The sequence below is a fragment of the Phalacrocorax carbo genome, chromosome 1, assembly GCF_963921805.1.
Source record: "Phalacrocorax carbo chromosome 1, bPhaCar2.1, whole genome shotgun sequence".
Classification (NCBI taxonomy): Eukaryota; Metazoa; Chordata; class Aves; order Suliformes; family Phalacrocoracidae; genus Phalacrocorax; species Phalacrocorax carbo.
In genome coordinates this window covers 150,439,693-150,459,805 of record NC_087513.1, presented here as the reverse complement: position 1 = coordinate 150,459,805, position 20,113 = coordinate 150,439,693, and the positions used below count along the sequence as shown (strand labels likewise).

The window sequence follows — 20,113 nt, the reverse complement described above, 5'->3', positions numbered from 1 at the left end:
TCCAATTAATTTTACAGCAATTTAATACTAGGAAATAGAACAGGAACACAGTTTCTGTAACTAAAGTAACTAAACTTGGATACAGGCCAAATGGAGCTGCAGCACACAGTAAAGGAGGTGAAATTCATCAAAGCTCTTTAACCAGAACGAAATCTGGTGTGAAATGTCTGTTACACTCTTTCCAAACACGAGGATGATGACAGGAGTTTCAGCACATCAAGCACAGCACAGTGCTTGAGTCTGGAGGCATGTGATCACTCCCTGGCTCTGCCATGCTGGTAGCCGGTCACTTTGGGCGTGCTTTAACTTCTCATCTACAAAGGGAGCGCTATATTTACTATTTTCTATAAAGCATTCTGTGGAGTTAAGAAACTTTAACTAAAGATACCTCTATTTAGTAAAGGACTAGAAACTGTAACATAAGGTCAAGAATTTACTATTATTGTTCAGAAACAGAATATCCCTATTGGGAAATTTAAACAATCCATTAAGGATGAGACTGTACTTGCTATGGATGTCAAACAATTTTTCCACTATAAGCCTTTCTGCAAATCAAAAGAATCCTCCAGCAAAGCTGTGATGAAATAAAGAGAAGAGGATGACTTCATATTTATAAAATTCTCTATTCAGTTTGGAAACATTTTACCCAAAGAAACCCTTCAGCACAAAAATGCAATTTTCCTTATAGCATCTTCTCTGCATCAAGATGTTTAAGGAATCAACAGTAGAGATTTGATCTACTGTAACCTCCCAAAACATATAATCATGCATTTTACAATATTTACTTTTCACTGCCTGTAGCTGTGTCTGCCACATCCTATTTTCTGTGCTCATTCTCTGCTCATACAGTCACCGAATTCAAGAATGGTTTGGGTTGGAAGGGACCTTCAAAGATCATCTAGTCCAACCCCCCTGCCACGGGCAGGGACATCTTTCACTAGATCAGCCTGCTGAAAGCCTCATCCAACCTGACCTTGAACATCTCCAGGGATGCGGCATCCACAACTTCTCTGGGTGACTTGTTCCAGTGTTTCACTACCCTCATCGTAAAAAATTTCTTCCTTACATCTAATTTAAATCTATCCTCTTTTAGTTTAAAACGGTTACTTGTCATCTTACCACTACAGGCCCTGGTAAAAAATCTCTAGGCCCCTTTAAGTACTGAAAGGCCGCAGTAAGGTCTTCCTGGAGCCTTCTCTTCTCCAGGCTGAACAACCACAGCTCTCTCAGCCTTTCTTCACAGGAGAGGTGCTCCGGCCCCCTGACCATTTTGCAGCCCTCCAACAGGTCCACATCTGCCTTGTATGCGAGACCCCAGAGCTGGACGCAGTACTCCAGGTGGGGGTCTCACCAGAGCAGAGTAGAGGGGCAGAATCACTTCAGTTCACCTGGTGACCATGCTTCTTTTAATGCAGCAAAAGATATAGTTGGCTTTCTGGGCTGCAAGTGCACATTGCTGGCTCATGTCCAATTTTTCAGCCACCAGTATCCCCAAGTCCTTCTCCACAGGACTGCTCTCAGTCCATTTATAATCCAGCCTGTACTGATACTGGCGGTTGCCCCCAGTGCAGAACTTTGCACTTGGCCGAGTTGAACTTCATGAGCTTCGCATGGGCCCACTCCTCCACCCACTCATAGTCCCTCTGGATGGCGTCCCTTCTCTTAAGTGTATCAACGGTACCACTCAACTTGAGGTGTCATCTGCAAACTTGCTGAGGGTACACTCAGTCCCACTGTTCATGTCATAGATAAAGATACTGAACAGTACCGGTTCCAGTACAGACCCTTGAGGGGCATCACTTGTTGCTGATCTCCCTTGGGACATTCGACCATTGATTTGCTCCACCTCTGCTCCAACGCTGCTCATGTGCAAAATGGGTAGGGAGCATCTGGGATTGCTCAGAAACAGCTCTGCACCACAGGCAGTCTGCCACCCCGTGCAGAAGGGCTCCTGGGGCCAAGAGGTGATGGTGATGGGGCAGACAGACAATGTCAAAGAGTCGTAGGGGTGATGGCAATGGGGCCTACAGCTACCCAGGTGGCTGTAAGCAGCAAGGGACACCAGTGGCATGGGACCTTACAAGGGCACAGAGTGGGCCATGGGGGTTTCCAGAGCTGTCACCTCCCGTCAAGCCTGAATGAAAACACAGTGCATCCCCTCACACCCCAAGGGAGAACCAGCAAAACCCCTCCATGGCCCAAATCCACGGGGAGCATGGTGGCAGGGATGCGGCCACCATGCGAGGCTTTATTACCAGCAAAATTGTTTCCTTTTGCTTCTTGTGTGTGCAAAGAAAGTAAACACATTTAAGTAAGAGGGAAAAGGCAAATCTATTCATGGCATGCAGAGCAGAAAATAGTCACATTGGACAGACCTGAAGTGAAGCAATACAGCAACTCCATCAGTGCAAACCATTATCCTGAATAATATTTGCACCAGGTCAATGAAGCAAAGCTATTCGAACGACATTTCTTGAGTTTTTCTTCCTAGGAAGGAGACTATTCCCTTCCAGCAACACTCTCAAAAATGGCTCTGCTGAGGTGCTACAATATTGCTACTCACTATGGTAGTGATTTCTCACACCTCCCACCAAAACTGAGTCACACTCCTAAAGAGGCCCCCAAGGCTCCCACATGCCCCTAGGAACAGCTTGGGCATCACAGCTCTTTCACTCTTAGCTTTGAAATCTGCAGTCTCTTGGAGCTACAGGGGCTGAAGGGGAAGAGGAGATGGAAGTAAAAAAAGACATCAATTCATCCTTTCTACTACAGAGACTTTTGCTCTCTTACCACATGCCTAGCGGGACTGCCAAGTAGCAGATTACTCATTTCCCTCATTAATTACTGAAAAAAGCTACAAAAAACCAAAACGGTGTTTATTTGAAGTTCATTCAGGCAAAGCTACTAAACAGATAGTATACTGAATACTATGAAGGTCAGGATCTCCCTATACGATTAGTTTTCTGAGTCCACAGCTACATGACTTCATAAAGTGAAATATTGCTATAAAGGCATCTTTTAGTGCACTTCATCAGCCAAGGAAATACTTCAGGGGGGGAAAAAACCCAACACAAACCCCAAAATAACCTTTACTGTCTTGCCTGAGATACATTCTGGTCTTTATCTGCTCACTGCCAATCACTCTGGGTTTACAGGCTAATGAGACAACTTCAGGGTGACCACACTGTTTGCTCTGTGTTTGGCTTCTGTTTATTTCACCAGCATTGGAAAGGGATCACTGGCTCAGGGAGTTGGCATCATTATCCAAAACCTTTAAGTCATGAGTTGCCTCATCAAGGAAGCACATGTTCATCAAAAGCACCAGAGCAGCTGAGGAACTTCAATTCTATCCAGTCCCCTGCGATGTCTCATTTTAAATGTGAGCTCAGACTCTTTTAACCCCAACCCTGTACCACCAAGAAGTTTCCCCCGATAGCTATGGAGAGGATTAACTGAAATATGCAATAATGAACTGATACTAAAAAAAAGCACTTTCATCACAATTTTGATAACCAGAGAAATTCATTCTCAAGTGACCAAATTAAACAGAAAAGGGCCCCTCTGACAGGTCAGCATCCTAGTGCAGAAACTGCCCAGCACTGCATGAGTGTTATCACTTCGACCCTCCTCCCATGCTCACTGGCAGGAGACAGCTACCGCTGCTGCTGTTTTCTAAGCAGGTGATGGCTTACGTGAAGAGTGGTCAAAGGTAGGTGAGTCTAGGGAGCTTTAATTTGATGACAAACACACCATGGCACAAGCCCACTGACTCCGTTTCAGCTGCAGCAACGAAGAAGTTGCTCATCAGCAACAGTTGATCATGCTCCTGGTGTGGCAGCAGTTGCCAAGCTTGGAAAGGGGGAACAGGGACTGAAAAGAGAGTTCAGTATCCTCTCCAAATCTTCTTAGTCTGATTATTGACTACACTCATGAACTCCAACATACAATGCTGTCAGGGCAAATTCTCCACAATCACTCCCCTCATATTTTTAAGATTAAGCTATCGCACGAGCCCTACTCCCACAGGAAACCAAACATCCAAAATGATCCTCTCCTGTCTCCTGCACAGCCCCGTGCTGCCTTTCAGTATGACTAAACGTGGTACAGTCATCTTGGCATTAGCTATCGCCAAGCACACCCGTCTCCCAGGGCCCCCGACCACTAGCATCACCAGTGACTTGTGAAGTATTTCATCATCCATGTGGAAGGGGCTCGTCTTCTGGATCCCTCTCTGGAAGGAGGTCATCTTCTGGGTCCCTCTCTGCACCCACCGCACAGAAAAGAGTGACAATGCCCAGCCTGAAAGGCAGGTTCTGCAATACAGACTAGAAAGGATGTGTTAATTTGGGAGGTTAATGCTTCAAAGACCACCTGTGCCCATGCTTCCACTTCTGACACCGGCAGGTGCCCTGGCCTGCTGAAGAGTGAGGATGCATGTAGAGAGGGAAGGGGGACAGGGGAGGGGGATAGCTCATCCCCTGGACAGGCTGTTCCTGCCCGCTGGATGTCTTTGACCAGTGGTGGAGAACTGCAGGAAGGGGACAATGACACAGACCCTTCCCTGGATCTTCCATTATTGCTACTAACACAGCAGTTTACTTCTGGAGTTTCTATTGTTAGTAACTTTTTAAAAGTGGGTGAAACATCTGGGAGTGGAGATGCACTAAAGAGCACCACGAACTCTGCCAAGTCCCCCAGAGGACTATGGTGACTCGATGCACCGCCCCATTTCCCACTCTCATTCCGGGGCAGACAGAGTTCATCTTCTCAGCCTTACACACTGCAGAAGGCAGCAAATTCAATGTCATATTTTGTATTTAAAAAAAGAAATAGAATAGGCAAAGCCAGATCTTAGCAACAGAGATTTCTGCGGTATAAAATCCTTACAAAACAAACATACGAAGTGGAGAAACTCGAAAGCAAAAGCCCTGTGGGCTCTCTACACCTCTGCATCTCTTGCAGTGTGCTGCCAGCAAGACAAAGGGAGGAAGACACTGACCTTCCCCTTAGCTACTTGCTTCCTTGTTTTCAAGTCCTGGGATGAGTGGGAGATGGCCATTCAACTCTGGCTGTTGAGTTTTTGTTTGCTAATAAGCAGAAAATGACCTCTCCCTGGCTGAACAGTATTATTACAGATGCTGAACCCTACACAGCCCCTTCTTTAAAGTGTGCTACATTATTTTTAACAGTAATGACTACAGTGATAGCCCCACCATGGAAATATAAACTCAGATAAAAGTGAGACTGACCACATATAGAAGGAAGTCCTGTGTTTATCAAAAGAATAGATAAAACTCAAGCTAGGAAAAAATAAAGTTTCCTTTTTTGCAATATAGATCAAAAGTACAATACTTTCCTTTTAGAAAATAATTGAATTTTTGTTATTAAAAAGGTATGGTTGGTTTAGATTTTATGTTGCTGTGTGACTGTGAAATATAAATAATCAGATGTTTTCCACTATGATCTAACACCACGATTACCTACTCAGCAGAAGAGCATAAGAAAATAAAATTTATCTCATGGTTGTCAAGTATTATTTTCCTGTATTTTATGACATGCATGTACGACTGTATTCTCCAAGGACTTTTTTATGATTTGTTTTAGAAAGGAAGCATGTGAAAGAATGAGGCTCTTCACACGAAAACTCTTGGCTGAAACAAGATGCTCTGGACTGCCTCTTCCACGGCACTGTGTCCTCCCCGCATAGAGGAACAGCAGCCCCAGCGCTGATGAATCCTGCCCACTTAATGTGCTGCAGCTCACGCTTCTGCCAGGAAAGGCTGTGCTATTTCTGTCTCTTATCTCATGACATTTTAGCACAAAATTGCAAGGAGGCTCAGCAGCAGGGACCAGAAGAGCCTGTCATGACGAGCCTCAGCATCCTCAAGGGACAGGCGCCTCGAAGCGGGCTGGTACCCATTCCCCCGCCTCCCCTCCAGGCAACTCCAGCTCCCCCTGTGGGACCTCCCTCCTCCCTCACACGACAGGCACAGATCTGTATTTTCAGGGTGCAAGAGGAGGCTGCATACGTGCATGCCTATCATCCCTGGAGGAGGCATGCTTCATCACACGGGGTCACCGTGGGCACACGTCCAGAGACGCAGCAGGACCAGCCACTGCGCCGTGACACAACACACACCCATGCCTAGCACATGGTGACAATACTGCATGATTTACTGAATTGGATATGGACTCAAGAAGAATGCACGGAACAGGCTTTTCTGTCAAAAAACTATACGTTCAGGGAGATACATATATTACACACATATATTTGTGTGTGTCCATCTTATTTACAGATAAATGAATGTTAACTGAAGTAAATCAAAACACAGTCAATCAAAACAAAATCTTCCTTCTATTTTACTGAGTTAACGTAATTAAAAATTCATAAATTATTACTATCATTGGAAATGAAAACATTGATTTGCTTACATGGATGACAATACAGCAAACTTGATACAAGCTGCAATAAAAGCGATTCAAAACATGTAAGAAGGCAGCCTGTTAAAAGCTGTTGCAAAATGAAATTAGAAATTAAAAAGTAAATTCATAAAATTGTGTCTTTTTATAGCAACTCACAGAGGAGTTTTTGATTGGAATTAGCCTGAAATTAATCTGCAAATAAACATGTTCAATAATATTTACTGAAATGATCATTTAGGAAAGTAAATATGATAATGCCTGTATTTTGCTGACTTCTTGGCTGTCACTCAGAAGGCAAACAGGCAGCAGCACACCAAACATGGCAGTGTCTCTTTCTTTTTGGTTAGGACTGTAATACCTTTACCCACAGTCCATCTACCACTGCACAATCAAAGTTTAAGATCTCTCTTTCCCTCTACCCATCTTGCGCCTAAACCCATTCTAACGATACATCAGCTGCAGCAATTAATGAACCTTTGTCCAGAAGGGGAAAGACTTTAACAGCTTAATGAGACAGTAATACATATTAAAATCAATATTATTCAGATGATGTGTCTATTCCAGTCCTCCCTCTGAAAATAACTGAGACTGTAGGAGAAACGATCATTAGCATTTTGATAACGATCTTGCCAGCCTTCTGTTAAAATATTTTCTCTTTAAACTAACACTGGGATTTGTTATCTCATGCAGGCAGACCATTCTAAAATTAGCAACGGCCAATTCATATTGGTTCGGATCAGATCTTTTAAAAACTTGGAAAAAAACCCTAATGCTAACTTGCTTGAATAATCAGGCTCTCAAGCCTGTTGCTGTAGCAGGGGAGAGACACCCCAAGCATCAACTAAGAAGCAACCTCTTCCCATAAATACCATTTCTGTGAAAAGAAAGGCACTCCTTAACCATATACAGCATTAGTTTCACTTGTCTGTAAATCATATTCTAGCTGACAGCCAACACGAGGGACAAATTCCTCACTACCACAAATCCTTAAGGTATCTTCAAAACGAAACGTGGCTGAGTGCCACGGAGCAGGAAAGGGCTTTGCACCTTCGTCCCATTTTCTTTGAGAGCAGATGAAAATTCCTCAGCATCCCCGAGTCAAGTTATGTTATGCGATTACCATGGCAAAAGAAAACAGTTCCGTCTCTCTCTTTTTTTAATTAGCAAATCCCACAGCCTTCCCTTCTCTGGCACCCAGGGCTGCAAGCCAGACTGCTAAGCCTTCCAGCTTCCAAAATGGGACAAGACAGAGACCTGCTGCAGAAAGGATTTTACAATACTCGCGAGGGTGCGCGTCCCTCAGAAACCCTTGCCCTTGGGCCAACCACACACAAACAGACCGGTCGCACCAAAAATCCCATCCGTTCCGACGGGACAAGAAGCCAAACTTTAGCAGGGGCCAACCCGTGCTTTGAAAGTGCCAGAAACCAGTTACGAGACAAACTCAGCTGTGGTTTTCACTGCTTAACCCCTCGATAGGTGGCCTACAGATGTGCTGGAGCGAGCCTAGTGTGAGACACCAGGCCTTCCCAGTGACCCCCAGCAGAGGAGGGGCGCAGCCCCATCGGTTCCTTTGGGCAGATATTAGGCTGCCCATCGCCTGAGTTCACGGGTGACCCAGCTAACAGCAACCAGGGCACAGCAAGTTTTGCGGAGCCAATGGAAGTTATGCTTAAAATACTGGGCAGAAAGTACTCTTAATTCCAGATGTTCTACATTTTTGTCTCTACTTTTGAAAACAAAATGTCTTTTTAATACCAAAAGTAATATTCCCTCCTTCTGTCCCTCCCCCGAACTGAGAGGCATCTCATGTACCTGTATCACTAAATTAATGTTTGTTCTCTTTAACTGAATAAAAATGTACAATTTACATGCAAGGGCAATTAGATTAAATTATTGGGCACACACTGTGGGTTTTTTTAAAGCTATTCAAACAATTTTGAAGCTTTTTCAGCAATGCTCTAGCAACATAAGCAAAACTTCCTGCAAAGAGGAGGTAACGAGTTTAACATTGCTGCTGAGGAAGACGGTAATGGAGCCAAGCGGGTAAAACTAGCACATCAGCAACCCCCCCATCGCCCCGAACTGTCAGGAAAAGGAAAAGGCATGGCTCAAGCTGTCAGAAGAATCTGAACTGGCAGAAGAAAATGGATCTGGGGCTGGTAAATGGGGAGAACCTGTTCCCAGGACCATCTGCATGATGCACTAGGAAGAAATTTTTCTCATTTTTTTCACTCTCCTTTTTCTTTCTTTCTTCTTTTTTTTGGGGGGGTTTGGTTTCGGTTTGTTGTTGGTTTTTTTTTTACTTTCTCTTTTGCATAATGGTCAGGCCAGTAACTTTCCAGCCAAGGTACCAGTCTGCTCTATGCATGAGGCTTCTGTAACCGGGAGCAGTTTGGTGTGGTGCAAGACTAGGGATAAATCTGTAGCTTTCAGCTGGCACTGCACTTCCCCATTGCTCCCTCCCCAGCTGCAGAAGCACAGCTGCTGTGGGAGCTGGGGCAAGGCCAAGGTCATGCAGCTTTCTCAAATCCTGTAGTTTATCTTTGTCCAGGCTCTCATGTCCTATTAGAACTAATCTTGGGTTCTTCCCATGACAGCTTACCCCAGATTGGGAAAACCTGTTGTAAAATATCAGATTTTAACAAGACCACATTGAAAACGTTTGCAAAAATTCAGCTTGATTTGTGATGAGTGAGTGCTGGAAAGCTGAAACCGCGTGCATCCCAAACAGTTTTGGTCTTAAGAAGTCACGAAGTCCCTGAACACTGAATGAATCCAGTGGAGTGGAGATCAGCAATTACAATGTTGCAATGCTTAAAGATATTAATCAGAGTGAAATATTAGTTATAACTGGCCTTTTGCAGCTTAAGGAAATGCTTTTGAGGAAGAGCAGACTTCAAAAGAAAGTGGCATCCCATAGTTACAGGTATTACAGGTGGTTACTGAAGTGCAAGAGGGAATTACAGGTTTTATACGAAATGTAAGCAGTGCTTCTTAACAGAGACTGCATGAAATGTTGAACAAAACAGTAAATTAGAGGGGAAATTCTAAATACAACAGTGCAAAACTCAAGAAGTGCCCAGACGGACTTTTCAAGTTGAAACAGTAATGGGATTATTAACCTGATATTATGAGGCAGCAAAGTAAAGTAACTCTAGACAATACGAAAAGACCTTCCTAGAGCATAAAATCCTCCACGGCATAAATAAAATATTGTTGTAGCATTTTATGTGGCAGCTTATTGACCGTATGGATGCAGCTTTGTCTAGAAAGAGCGGTATGGCACGCGTAGCCTCCCCCGACCTGCAAGTACAGGCACACGGCATTAACTACCAGCGCCTTCAGCCAGTCTGACCTGTTGGGCACCCGGCCAGCACCAGGAGCCTGCTTGAACATGAAATGATAAGATTAGAAACACGGAATACAGTGTACTGTTACAGCCCATACACAGCGCTCACTGCTGCATCCCTGCACCGACACTCCCCGCAAACAAAGTCCAGCATCTCTGCCAAACCCCATTCAACAGCAGAAAATAACTGTTGTAGCTTCAGTGTATACAATTGGCACTTTTCAATCTCCCCAAATCCCAGCCCCTCTAGTGATAACTCCGCTTTTGGAGGACAGCTTCCCTCTGAAGATCGCAAAGCCCATGAGGGTAGGTGAGTGCTACTGGGGCAGGTTTTCTGCTGGGAAATGTGAAGCTTAGAAAGTTCATGCAGCTCGCCAGAGGTCAATGGCCGCATCCTGCACAGGACCACGCTCCCCATGCCTTTTCAGCCTTAAAAACACAATGGTGCTGCCTCCCCAAACAGCAGAGGTTTAGGGGAGGTGGGCAAAAACAGCCAGAGTTAAAACATGCACAGGATCTCAGGGCTAAGCCTTGCAAGCCCATCCATTTTCTCTTCCAGTAACCAGCTACTGAACACCAAACACTGTCATACGCTAATCATTACCGGTGTTTGTCATGAACCATTCAGAGGGATGACGTGCAGGAATTAAGCTTAGCATTCACATTGACAGCAAGAGGAGTCCTACAGGGGCATGCCACACCGATACAAACCAAGAGGGAGGTCTGGGGCTAGTGGCGCAAAGTCCTCTCCACAGCCCCATGACCCTTCTAGGTGAGACTGAGCCACTGCTGGCCATCCCACTCCAGAAGGAAAAGTCCACTGGTCCACTGGCACGCTTTGGTCACATCGGGCCCATCATGCATTTTTCTGATGTGCAAGTATAAACAACACCATCCAAAGATGGGTGAAAGTATTCTGTTTTTGGAAAACATAATGGACATAAAGATGACACCTGCAAATGGCGGGTTTTCTGAAAAGAGCTCAGCGAATGATAACTTCATCTCAGCCCCTTGGCATTCCTCTCCAGTACTCGCTCCCTTCCGTGAGGACAGCTTTAATTGGTGGGATTTTAAATACTCCTGACTATATTTTTTGCAATACCCTTCAGTATGTTTGTTAATCTCCTGCGTTGAGATACATTTCTTAGCCATCTGCCAGGCAAAAAAAAATTAAAATCCTCAAGATCAAATACTTTGAAACGTGGAAACCTATTTGGACGGCTTTATGACAAAGTTCAGGCACTGGCCAGCCAAACTACAGTATCAGAAGCAAATAAACAGAGAGAAAGAACAAAAGTAAGGTAAGTCCATGGGCCTATGCATACTGTGCACTGCTGACAAGAACGGCACTCCTATCTGTGCAAATCTGATCCTAAAAAGCCAAGTTGAAGAGCCTCCTCTGCCCAAGACAAAGTGTGTCCCCTACCAACCCAATGCTGCTTGTCATGGATATAAATGCATATAAACACCAGACTCCATCCGCTTCCTCTTGCATAACCCAGGGTGGGATCTTCCACCCGACAGACAACTTACCCAAGAAGGAAATGCAGCAGTGGAATATTACCGCAATATCTACTCCACGTTCAGTCCACTGCCACCAGTGTAGATGAGGCAGGACTCTCCTAAAAAATAATGGCTCAATGTCTCTTTTGGAGAATTTCTACAAACAGAGCGACTGAAAAGCCTAGGTAGCAAATTAGCGCTGCTTCCTCTGCTTGCAAAACTACTGTGAAGCCAAGGGTAGTAACCTTTCCCCTGGGCTAGGAAATGGCAGCCTTCCACCTGAAACAGCGAAATAGCTCTGCAAAGCTGATACATGGGTGAAGCATCCAGTGCAACGCAGGGGAGCGCAGCCCATCCATCGCGTCACTCAAGCACCCTGACACTTCATTTTCCATACGCGCGTGTCTTACTTTCTACCGCCACCTACACCCCCGCCTGGTAAGGCACCACATGCCTATCCGTCACTTCGGCCATGTTCTCTCTCCTGGGAAAAAGGAGAGACATGTTTTGTTTTTCTAGGTTGTTTCTTTTTCATGCAAATGTTGTTCTCAGCTTGTATTGCAAGCAAGCAAGCAATAAGGCCCGCACCTGGAGTGGGAGACGCCTGGTTTGGGAGGAAACTACTAAAGACTTGGATGCATTTAGCTGGCTATTAGATCTTGAGAACTCCTGAAAAAATTCTAAGTGATAAACTGCAATAATTGTTAACAACGAACAACCAACCAAACAAAAAAAAACCCCACCAAACCAAACTCCAAACCCCACACTGAGTAAGGAAGGCAGATTTACCATAATGCCTCAGCAATCTAAGGGAGCCATTTACTTTGACAGAACCTGAATTCCCTGAGCCATTCGACAGTGGTAATGGAAACAGAGGAGCCAATAAATTATAACCTTGTGTGTAATGCGCCTACCATTATAAACCACTCCTAGACTCCTGTTTTATCCCCTGGGGGGGCCACTCTAGCAGTTGCTGGATTTTTTCCCCTCATTCTTCCAGTGTGCTCTTTCAGCAGCCGGACGCTTTTATAATGTCTAACACCATACTCTGCATTTAAATACCATCTTTAATGTGAGCATCCTAAAATATGCTATACCATTTATAAAGAGACTACTGGGTTTTTTTACAGGCTGAAATAGAGGCGTTGGGAGACTACCTGGCTTACCAAAGGTCACATACCACTCTACATCGATCGAATCCCTAATATTTTTCAAGCATCTATTGGTAGGTAAACACCACTTCCAGATCTCTCATACTGAAGATGTTTACCACACATCTTAAAAGACCTACAGTATTTCAGATGTGTTTCTGAAGAACGGTCTTGGACAACTTTAGGAGCAGCCCCAGCACCAGCTCATCCCCAGCCCAGCCCCTCCCACGCTGGGTTTCAGCACTCTGGATAGACCAAGTCTGCGATAAACTATGGGAAGAGAAGGATAAAGAAATACAAAACCCCCAGAGTTTTGCCAAAATGATAAACAACAGTTGTTGATTTTAGAAAATACCATCTACGCAAGGAAGACTTCCCCGAAGTATAAGGTGTAGAAGCAAAACACAGGCGCAATAGCAATGTGGAAGCTGGCCCTGCTCTGTCTTCTAAGGTTAATTAAAACTCTCAGAGAAACAGATGCCTGGTGTGATTCTAACATATCAGTCCGAGGATCTGGGCAAGACTGAAGTCTGATAGGAGTGACCTTGGCTCCCTGCCATTACATTTCACAATTAGCATTTTCTTTCCTAACCAAAAAAAGCACATAATGGTATGTCTCATTTTCTATACCACATTACCTAAAATGAAAGGTATTAATTAGTGAAACAGTGTAATTTGCATTTAAGCCCCAGGCAGCAAATCTACAACAATTTCTGAAATTAAAAAAAAAAAAAAAGTGTATATATCATAAAGAATCGCTTCAGGTACCTGCAAGGGAGCTAAGCTGTCAAAGACCAATGTAAGCCTGAAAGAGATGCAGTTCTGCTCTTCGGTATCAGCTTTAAAAAGCCTAATTCTAGGCTGGTTTGTACCATCTATTGGTTAGTACAGAGAGAGGTGGTGTACTCGTCTCCAGGATAGCTCAGCAATCAGCTGTATCAGCAGCTCCAAGGAAGATTATTCTCCCCTGCTGCTTTTTTAAAAAGCTGATTAGTTCAGACTTTCTTTCACTGTAATGAACCTTGTAAGGATCAAGCACATTGCATTGATTTCCAGGATAAAATTGTGCGGTCAGTCAAAAGGCCAAGCAAACAGTTTCACAGACCCGCTCTGTCCCAGCAGACCCACTGCCCCAGAATGACCCATTAGCCCCAGCAAGGGGGAAAAAATTGCAGTAGTTAACCATAAATGCCAAAATGTGATTCTCAGGTCATGTGTAACTTTGCTCTCTATCAAATTCAGCTGCGTAATAACCCACAGAGAAACAGACAACAGAACTGGAGACGCTCACCGAAGTCCCGTTCAATCGAAGTCGGAAAACGACAGAATGCGATGTGGTTTTATTTACTGTATGATATCTGCAATAATGGCTAGGGAAGCACCTTCTTAAAAATCTGCCCATTTATAGTAAAATTATGAAAAGTGAACTTCTCTAAAAATTTGCATTGAGATATAAAATTACTCTCAAGTAACTTTCTCCACCAAGCATTGCTTACATGCACACCCCCCTGTAACATCCTAGCTTGACTAGGATTTAAATATATGAAACCCAGAGACTGTCTTCTTGCTGGATGGTCACAAAAGCTTGGTCGGGGCGCAAGAGCCTGCCTCCGCAACACTAACCCTGCAGGTGCAACAAGCCTTCCACACAGACCCTACCTCCAGTAAGAGACTACCGTCTGGACATCAAACCAGAGGATACCGTATTTCAAACTACCTAATGAACGCAAACTTCCTTTTTTGTAACACTGAAACTCAAGCTGACAAGAGTTGTCTGCTATGATAAAGCCGCAACCCTAAGTTTAGTTAAAAAACAAATAAGCAAAAAACCAGAAGGCAGAATCCCATTGCCTTTTGTCTTCTTTCAGTTTGATGAATCATTATTAAATACCTGAAGATCGCTGCGGTCTACCCTTCTGGAAATATTGCCAAGTGTATTTCAATTCAGACTCCGAAACTGAATTTTATAGAACAATGTATGGCATTTGCTATCATTTCCTGTAGGCAAAACTTCAAAACGCCGGTACAGGTCTATCCATTTTTCTCAGGGGGAAAAAAAAATTAATTAATTGAAACATTTACTATAGTGATACAACTTCACAAAGAATCTCTGCATTGACCTTTCTCAATCAAAAGCCTGCACACTAAACTACAGCTCAAGCAGATTCCAGGGAAGATCAAAGACAATTAAATATATCCACTATACATATGACATTAGAAATCAGATGAAGTTCACAGTCTTCAGAGCATCTCCTTTCCAAAGTCTCCAAAAGAGGTTCTATAGTAAATTTTACCTTATCAAATTATATAATAACGCATAACAGCGGGAGGAATCGATCTTGTCCCCTCCGAGTCAATGAAACGCTCGCCATTGATTTTAAAGGGAGCGAGATCGGGCACTCGATTGCAGTTTCAAAAATAAATAAATGCGCATGTGGCAGTATTCTCCTTCGATAAATCACACACCTTATACATAAGAACGAAAATTAGGTTCCCGTGGGAGGGGAAACTTCAGCTTCAAACCCCACTCACAGCCGGCCGTCAGAGGGACCCTGCGTGGCCGTGGCCGCCCCGTCGGCGCCCCGGGAGCGGAGGGGAAAACTCGGGGGTGAGGTGACAGCGCCGGGTCCGGGACCGGCCGATCCCCCCCCTAGAAGGGGGCTGATGCCCGCAGGCAGCGCGCGGGCGGGAGCCGGCTCCTGCCTGCACCTGACACACACCTGGCGGGGCCGACGCGCCGGGTAAAAGCGCTTTCGAGGCACTTGGTGTTTCTCAACTCCGGGAGCCACGGCTGGCTCTGGCCCACCGGGGGCTACCCCGAGGTCCGTGGGTGCGGACAGCCGGTACCAGCCCCCGCGGGGGCTGCCGGGGCGGGCCCGGCCCCTCCCGCCGCCCGGAGTATTTTCAGGACATCCCAGGCCGAGCCTCCCCTCGCTCCCGTCTTAACATCGCGGGGTGGGGGGGTTGGGGGGGGGGGGGCAACCGCGAGCGCGAGGGAGGGTGCCCACGCCGCGGGGACACAGCTCCCGCCGCCCCGCGGGTCGTCCCGCCGGCAAACCGGGACCGCCCGGCGCCCAGCGGGGACGCGCACCGTCCCGGCACCCCTCTTTCCCCCGCTTCCCCCGCCGCCCGCCGTCCCGCCCGGCCCGGCACCCACCTTTCCCAGCAGGGCGCTGCGGCTGGCGGCCGCCAGCTCCCGCAGGCTGGCGGCGGCCGAGGCGGCGGCGGCGGCGACGGCGCTGGGGGCGGCGGCGGCGGCGGCGGCGGGCTGGGGGTACGCGGGGGCCGCGGCGCTGGGGCTGCCGCTGGCGCCCCCGGCGGCGCGGGGCCGCTGTCGGATGCCGTCCAGGAGGCGGACGAGGAGGATGTTGGCGGGCAGCTCGTCCACGCCGCAGCCCACCAGGATGCGGCACTCGGGGCAGCGCAGCTCGTGGCGGGAGCTGACGATGCTCTCCAGGCAGCGGCGGCAGAAGGTGTGCTGGCAGGGCAGCACCTTGGCCGTGGTGTCCAGCCGCTCCAGGCACACGGAGCACTCCAGCAGGTCCAGCAGCGACGACTCGTCCATCGCCGCCGCCGCCGCCGCCGCCGGCTCCCGCTCCGCCGCCGCTCCGCCGCCGCTCCGCCGCCCCCTCGCCTCCGCCTCCGCCCCCGCCCCGCCGCCGCCGCCTCCGCCTCCCCTCCGCGGGGCAGCGCAGGGCCCCGACGCCTCTAGGGCCGCCGCGGCCGGCGGCGGCGGCGGCGGGGGGGGGGCCGACGGCGGGGCGGCGGGGGCCATCAGGGCGGCGGGGGTGCGCGGGGAGGCGGCGGCGGGGCTGTCCCCGGCGGCGGGCCGCCGCGACCTCGGGGCCCGCCTGGGCGGCGCTGCCCACCGCCGTGCGGCGCAGCGGAGATGCCAGCGGCGCGCAGCGGTGCGGTGCGGTGCGGGAGGAGGGCACCTGCCTGCCCGCGCCTCTTCCCGGCGCGGCTCGGAACGGCTCGGCAGCTGCGGCGGGGCCCGGCGCGGCCCGGCGAGCCGCCCGCCGCGCCTCCGCGCGGGGCGGGGAGGGACGGGGAGCCCCGGGGGGGCGCCCGCGGCACGGCGGCCGCCCCGCAGGCGGTCCCCGCCCGCCCCGCCGCCTCGCCGCCGCTCCATGGCTCCCTGTAACCCGACCCAGCAGGGCTCGCCGCCCGCTTTCCCCCGCCGCGGCTCCCTCCCTCCTCCTCCTCCTCTTCCTCCTCCCGGCGGAGGCTGCCGGACGGGCCGTGCGGCCCCGCGCTGCCGGGGGCAGGCGGAGGAGATGCCCTTGGGGAAGCCGAGAACTCCCGGGGTGGGGGCGTGGGGTGTGTGGGGGAGCCCCCGCAGCCCGGGCCGGGCTCCCCGAGGGGAGCGGGTGTGGCGGTGGCCGGGAAGGGGTCCGCGGGCACAACCGGGGGAGCTCGGGGGGCAGCGGCTGCCCCGCGGGCCGGCCCCGGGGCCGGGGTCCGCACCGCCCTCCGGCCCCGCCATCTCTGGCGGCGCGGCGCCCCCTGGCGGGCGCGGCGCGGCGCGGCGCGGGTACCCGGGGCAACCCCACCGCCCCCTCCCCGGGTGCTTCAGCGCCTCCCCAAATAATCACGTTTTAATGGTTAGTGAAAGGTGGAAATAAAAGCGGCTCTTCTCCCTGCCGGGTGTCATGAGGCGCAGCGCGCTGCCCGCCCCGCTGCGGCCCGGCCGGCACCTGCTCTGCGCCGGGGTCCCGTCTGAAGGGGTGCTCAGGCACAGCTGGAAGGGGAGAGACCCTGGCGTGTTGGAGTTACGGATCCAGGTTGTACACTAACCACAGGCGATGTTAAAAAATAAGATGTGGCCACTTGCACATGTGGAATATGAACGGAACTTCCCTTTTAGAAGCTGCGGGAGAAGCCCCATTCTTCAGGTAAATGTTTCTTCCGCAAAATCCCTTTTTAGCTAACGTTTGACTCTTAGTGGGATTAAAGGGCCGACTTAAGCCAGAAGCTACTATTGAAATACGTAATAATTTTGCCAAAGAGAATTTTCATTTGTGGTCCAATACCTAAACTTTCCGAAATCCAACCGAAACCCAAGATTTCTTCTGCACCTGTGTGCCTGTGGTGTAACAGAGCACTTCTGGGTTTGGGGACTGCACTTCAAGCGCTTGCAGAAGCCCTCCCATTCCTCTCTCCAGTGACATCTTTAAAACTGACTATTTGTGGGAGTTGTGTCAGGAAGGCTGCGCAGTCTTTCTGTCAGATGTGCGACTCTACAGTTAATTTCTGACGCACACAGCAAGATGACCCTGTTGTGATGGGGGTCATCTAGACGCTGTATAGTAAAATTCACTAAATTTCAGTGTGCAAAAAGGCATGAATCACTTGCTGCCCTTGTTTTACTGTAGAAGAGAAAGAGTAAGTGTAAAGCTAAAGAACAGCTCCTGATGCAGAGCTCAGGTCATTATTTGTTGCTGAGTAATGTCCAGTAATCTAACCTGTCCTTGCAGAAAGACATTCCAAACTCAACAGTTTTAACCTATAAATAATACCGATGCCTGGAAAAATGTGAAATACAGTATCAAGGACTTGGGCTTTCTCTGGAGTAAAACTGTTAATTCGAGAAAAAGGAGTAATGGAGAACTTTGAGGGATAAAAGGCATTGCTACAGCAAGGAGAGAGAAATGCTGAAAAATCTGTAATGAAATGCGTAATCGTTTCAGCACCTCAGATTCCTTCCTTCAAAGGTGAAAACTTGAATATCGCTGTCAAAACATGGAAGCCAAAAGCGCTCTGTTGCACACCAGCGTAAATCCAGAGTAGCTGCAGTGACTGGAAGGGTGCTTTTCACCCATCCTTCCTTCTGGTTGCTACAGAGCTTGCAGCAAAGCAAACCTGTCACCAGTTCTCCCTGAGTTGCCCAGTTATATATCTCCAAATAAGGAAAAACACTCTGGAGAACCAGCATCCAAAGATGATGAGAGGGTCCCTTAACACTGGGACAGCTTTAAAAAGGTGCAGAGGTGCAAAACATTTGTTACTCAGTAGAAGAAATTGCTAACACACTTAAAATGAGTCTGTTGTAATCTACCCGTAAAGCACGCTCTTAAACGTGAGCTGGTTGCCATCAAGGAGAGGCAGAAGCTAAAACTGAAGCAAAGCTACAGTAGACCCCTGCAAGGGGGAGGAGGCGAGGGAGCTCTCAAACCACCGTGGAGGACATGGGGGAGGATGGAGGAAATAGGGAACCTGAGGAGGATAGGAAGGGAGAAGAGGAAATGAGAAGAAAAAGAGGTGAGGAAAAAGGAAGGGAGGAAAGGACTAAAAGATGGAAAGATTTATATAGAAATTACACAAGGGGCTAGAGATAAGTAAAAGCACACTTTTATGAAAAGGAGGGAGAGATTGGTGTCTTGGTCTTCAACTAGAAAAAACACCTCTTGAGTGTTTGAATAGTCTTTGATGTCAAAGAAGGGTTTTTCACGCTTAAAAGTTTAGCATATGTTTGTGTGCTTCCCTGTGCCTGGGCTTAAATGAGAGTTAGGCCAGGCCTGAAGGAAATGAAAGGAAAAAAAAAAAATCATCACACTTACTTTCTCTTCTTGCCAAAGAGACCATGGGAAATGTTACATTAAATATTAAGAAACTAAATACTCAGATATTATGTTTGGAGATAGGAAAAAGACAAAATGCTCAGAAGCCTAAGATAAAAAACATAGAAAGGAATGGAAAGAGGTACAGAGGATGTAACAGGGCTTAGTTTACTTTAAAGAAATGTGGATTTTATTAATTTCCCTGTCTCAGCTGCCAAAACATCTCACTTCAGATTATAAATATAAAGTGATTATTTGTGAACTAATTAAGTAATGTGATTAACACGGTTCTTAAGCAGGGGTGCTGTTTTACACGCAGGGATGGAGCGGCACATTTTGCCACACGTCCCTTGGTGAGTGTGTTTGAGGAGAGACCTGATAAGCAACTCCTGTTTCAGGCTGTGGAAGTGACTTTACTCCCACGGTGGATGAAACAAATCCTTCTTGATGCATTAACTTTGAAGAGTACCTGGAGACAAAAAGAGACTCAAAAAGGCAAAATACTGTTGCAGGAGCGTGGAGTGATATTGCAGCGTTCCAAGACTTCATTTGTAGTTGTCTTTAAATTATAATAACATACTAGGTATTGCTTAGTGTCTCCATTAAAAATAGTTTTAAGAAGCCTATTCTGCTTTCCTGCTTCTTTTCCCTGCATGATCTTTCTTGCTATTCAGTTTAGAAGAGGAAAGACTGACAGTTTTTGCTGTCTGTGACGGTTTCAAAGTCATTTTCTGGGGTCAGTGCATGGACATTACGCTTTCAGCTTTGCCCTCATATATTTGCATGCTGCTCTTGAAAATGGCTAACTCATTTTCAGTCTTCTACCAAATGGGATTCAATTATATAGAAATTATTCTCAATCCTTTCTTGTATTCTTGCTCTGCTTGTAAGGGTCTACAGCACAATAACTATTCAGTCTGCAGAGCTAGGGAACATTTGGCTACTAAATAACAAGGAGCTCATATTTGTATGATTGTTCCCAAACCTGTAAAGCATTATAAGAATGGTAGACATTATTATTTTAGAGTGAGTCAATGTAATTAAACTTGCGGTGGAATGCACAGCAGTCCATTTTTACTATTGCAGTTTCTCTATATGTTTAAATGATAGTTCAGTTATGCTTA

General features: G+C 47.5%; 1 protein-coding gene across 1 annotated transcript in view; it reads right to left on the bottom strand.

The window, feature by feature from the left end:
* Positions 1 to 16,486, bottom strand: part of SH3RF3 (SH3 domain containing ring finger 3) — a 252,941-nt gene extending 236,455 nt beyond the window's left edge. Inside the window, exon 1 of the mRNA XM_064439770.1 lies at positions 15,587 to 16,486. Within this exon, the coding sequence (XP_064295840.1) occupies positions 15,587 to 16,204 (618 nt within the window). The 5' untranslated portion in view covers positions 16,205 to 16,486. The remainder of the gene's footprint in view (positions 1 to 15,586) is intronic.
* Between the last annotated feature and the right edge of the window lie 3,627 nt (positions 16,487 to 20,113).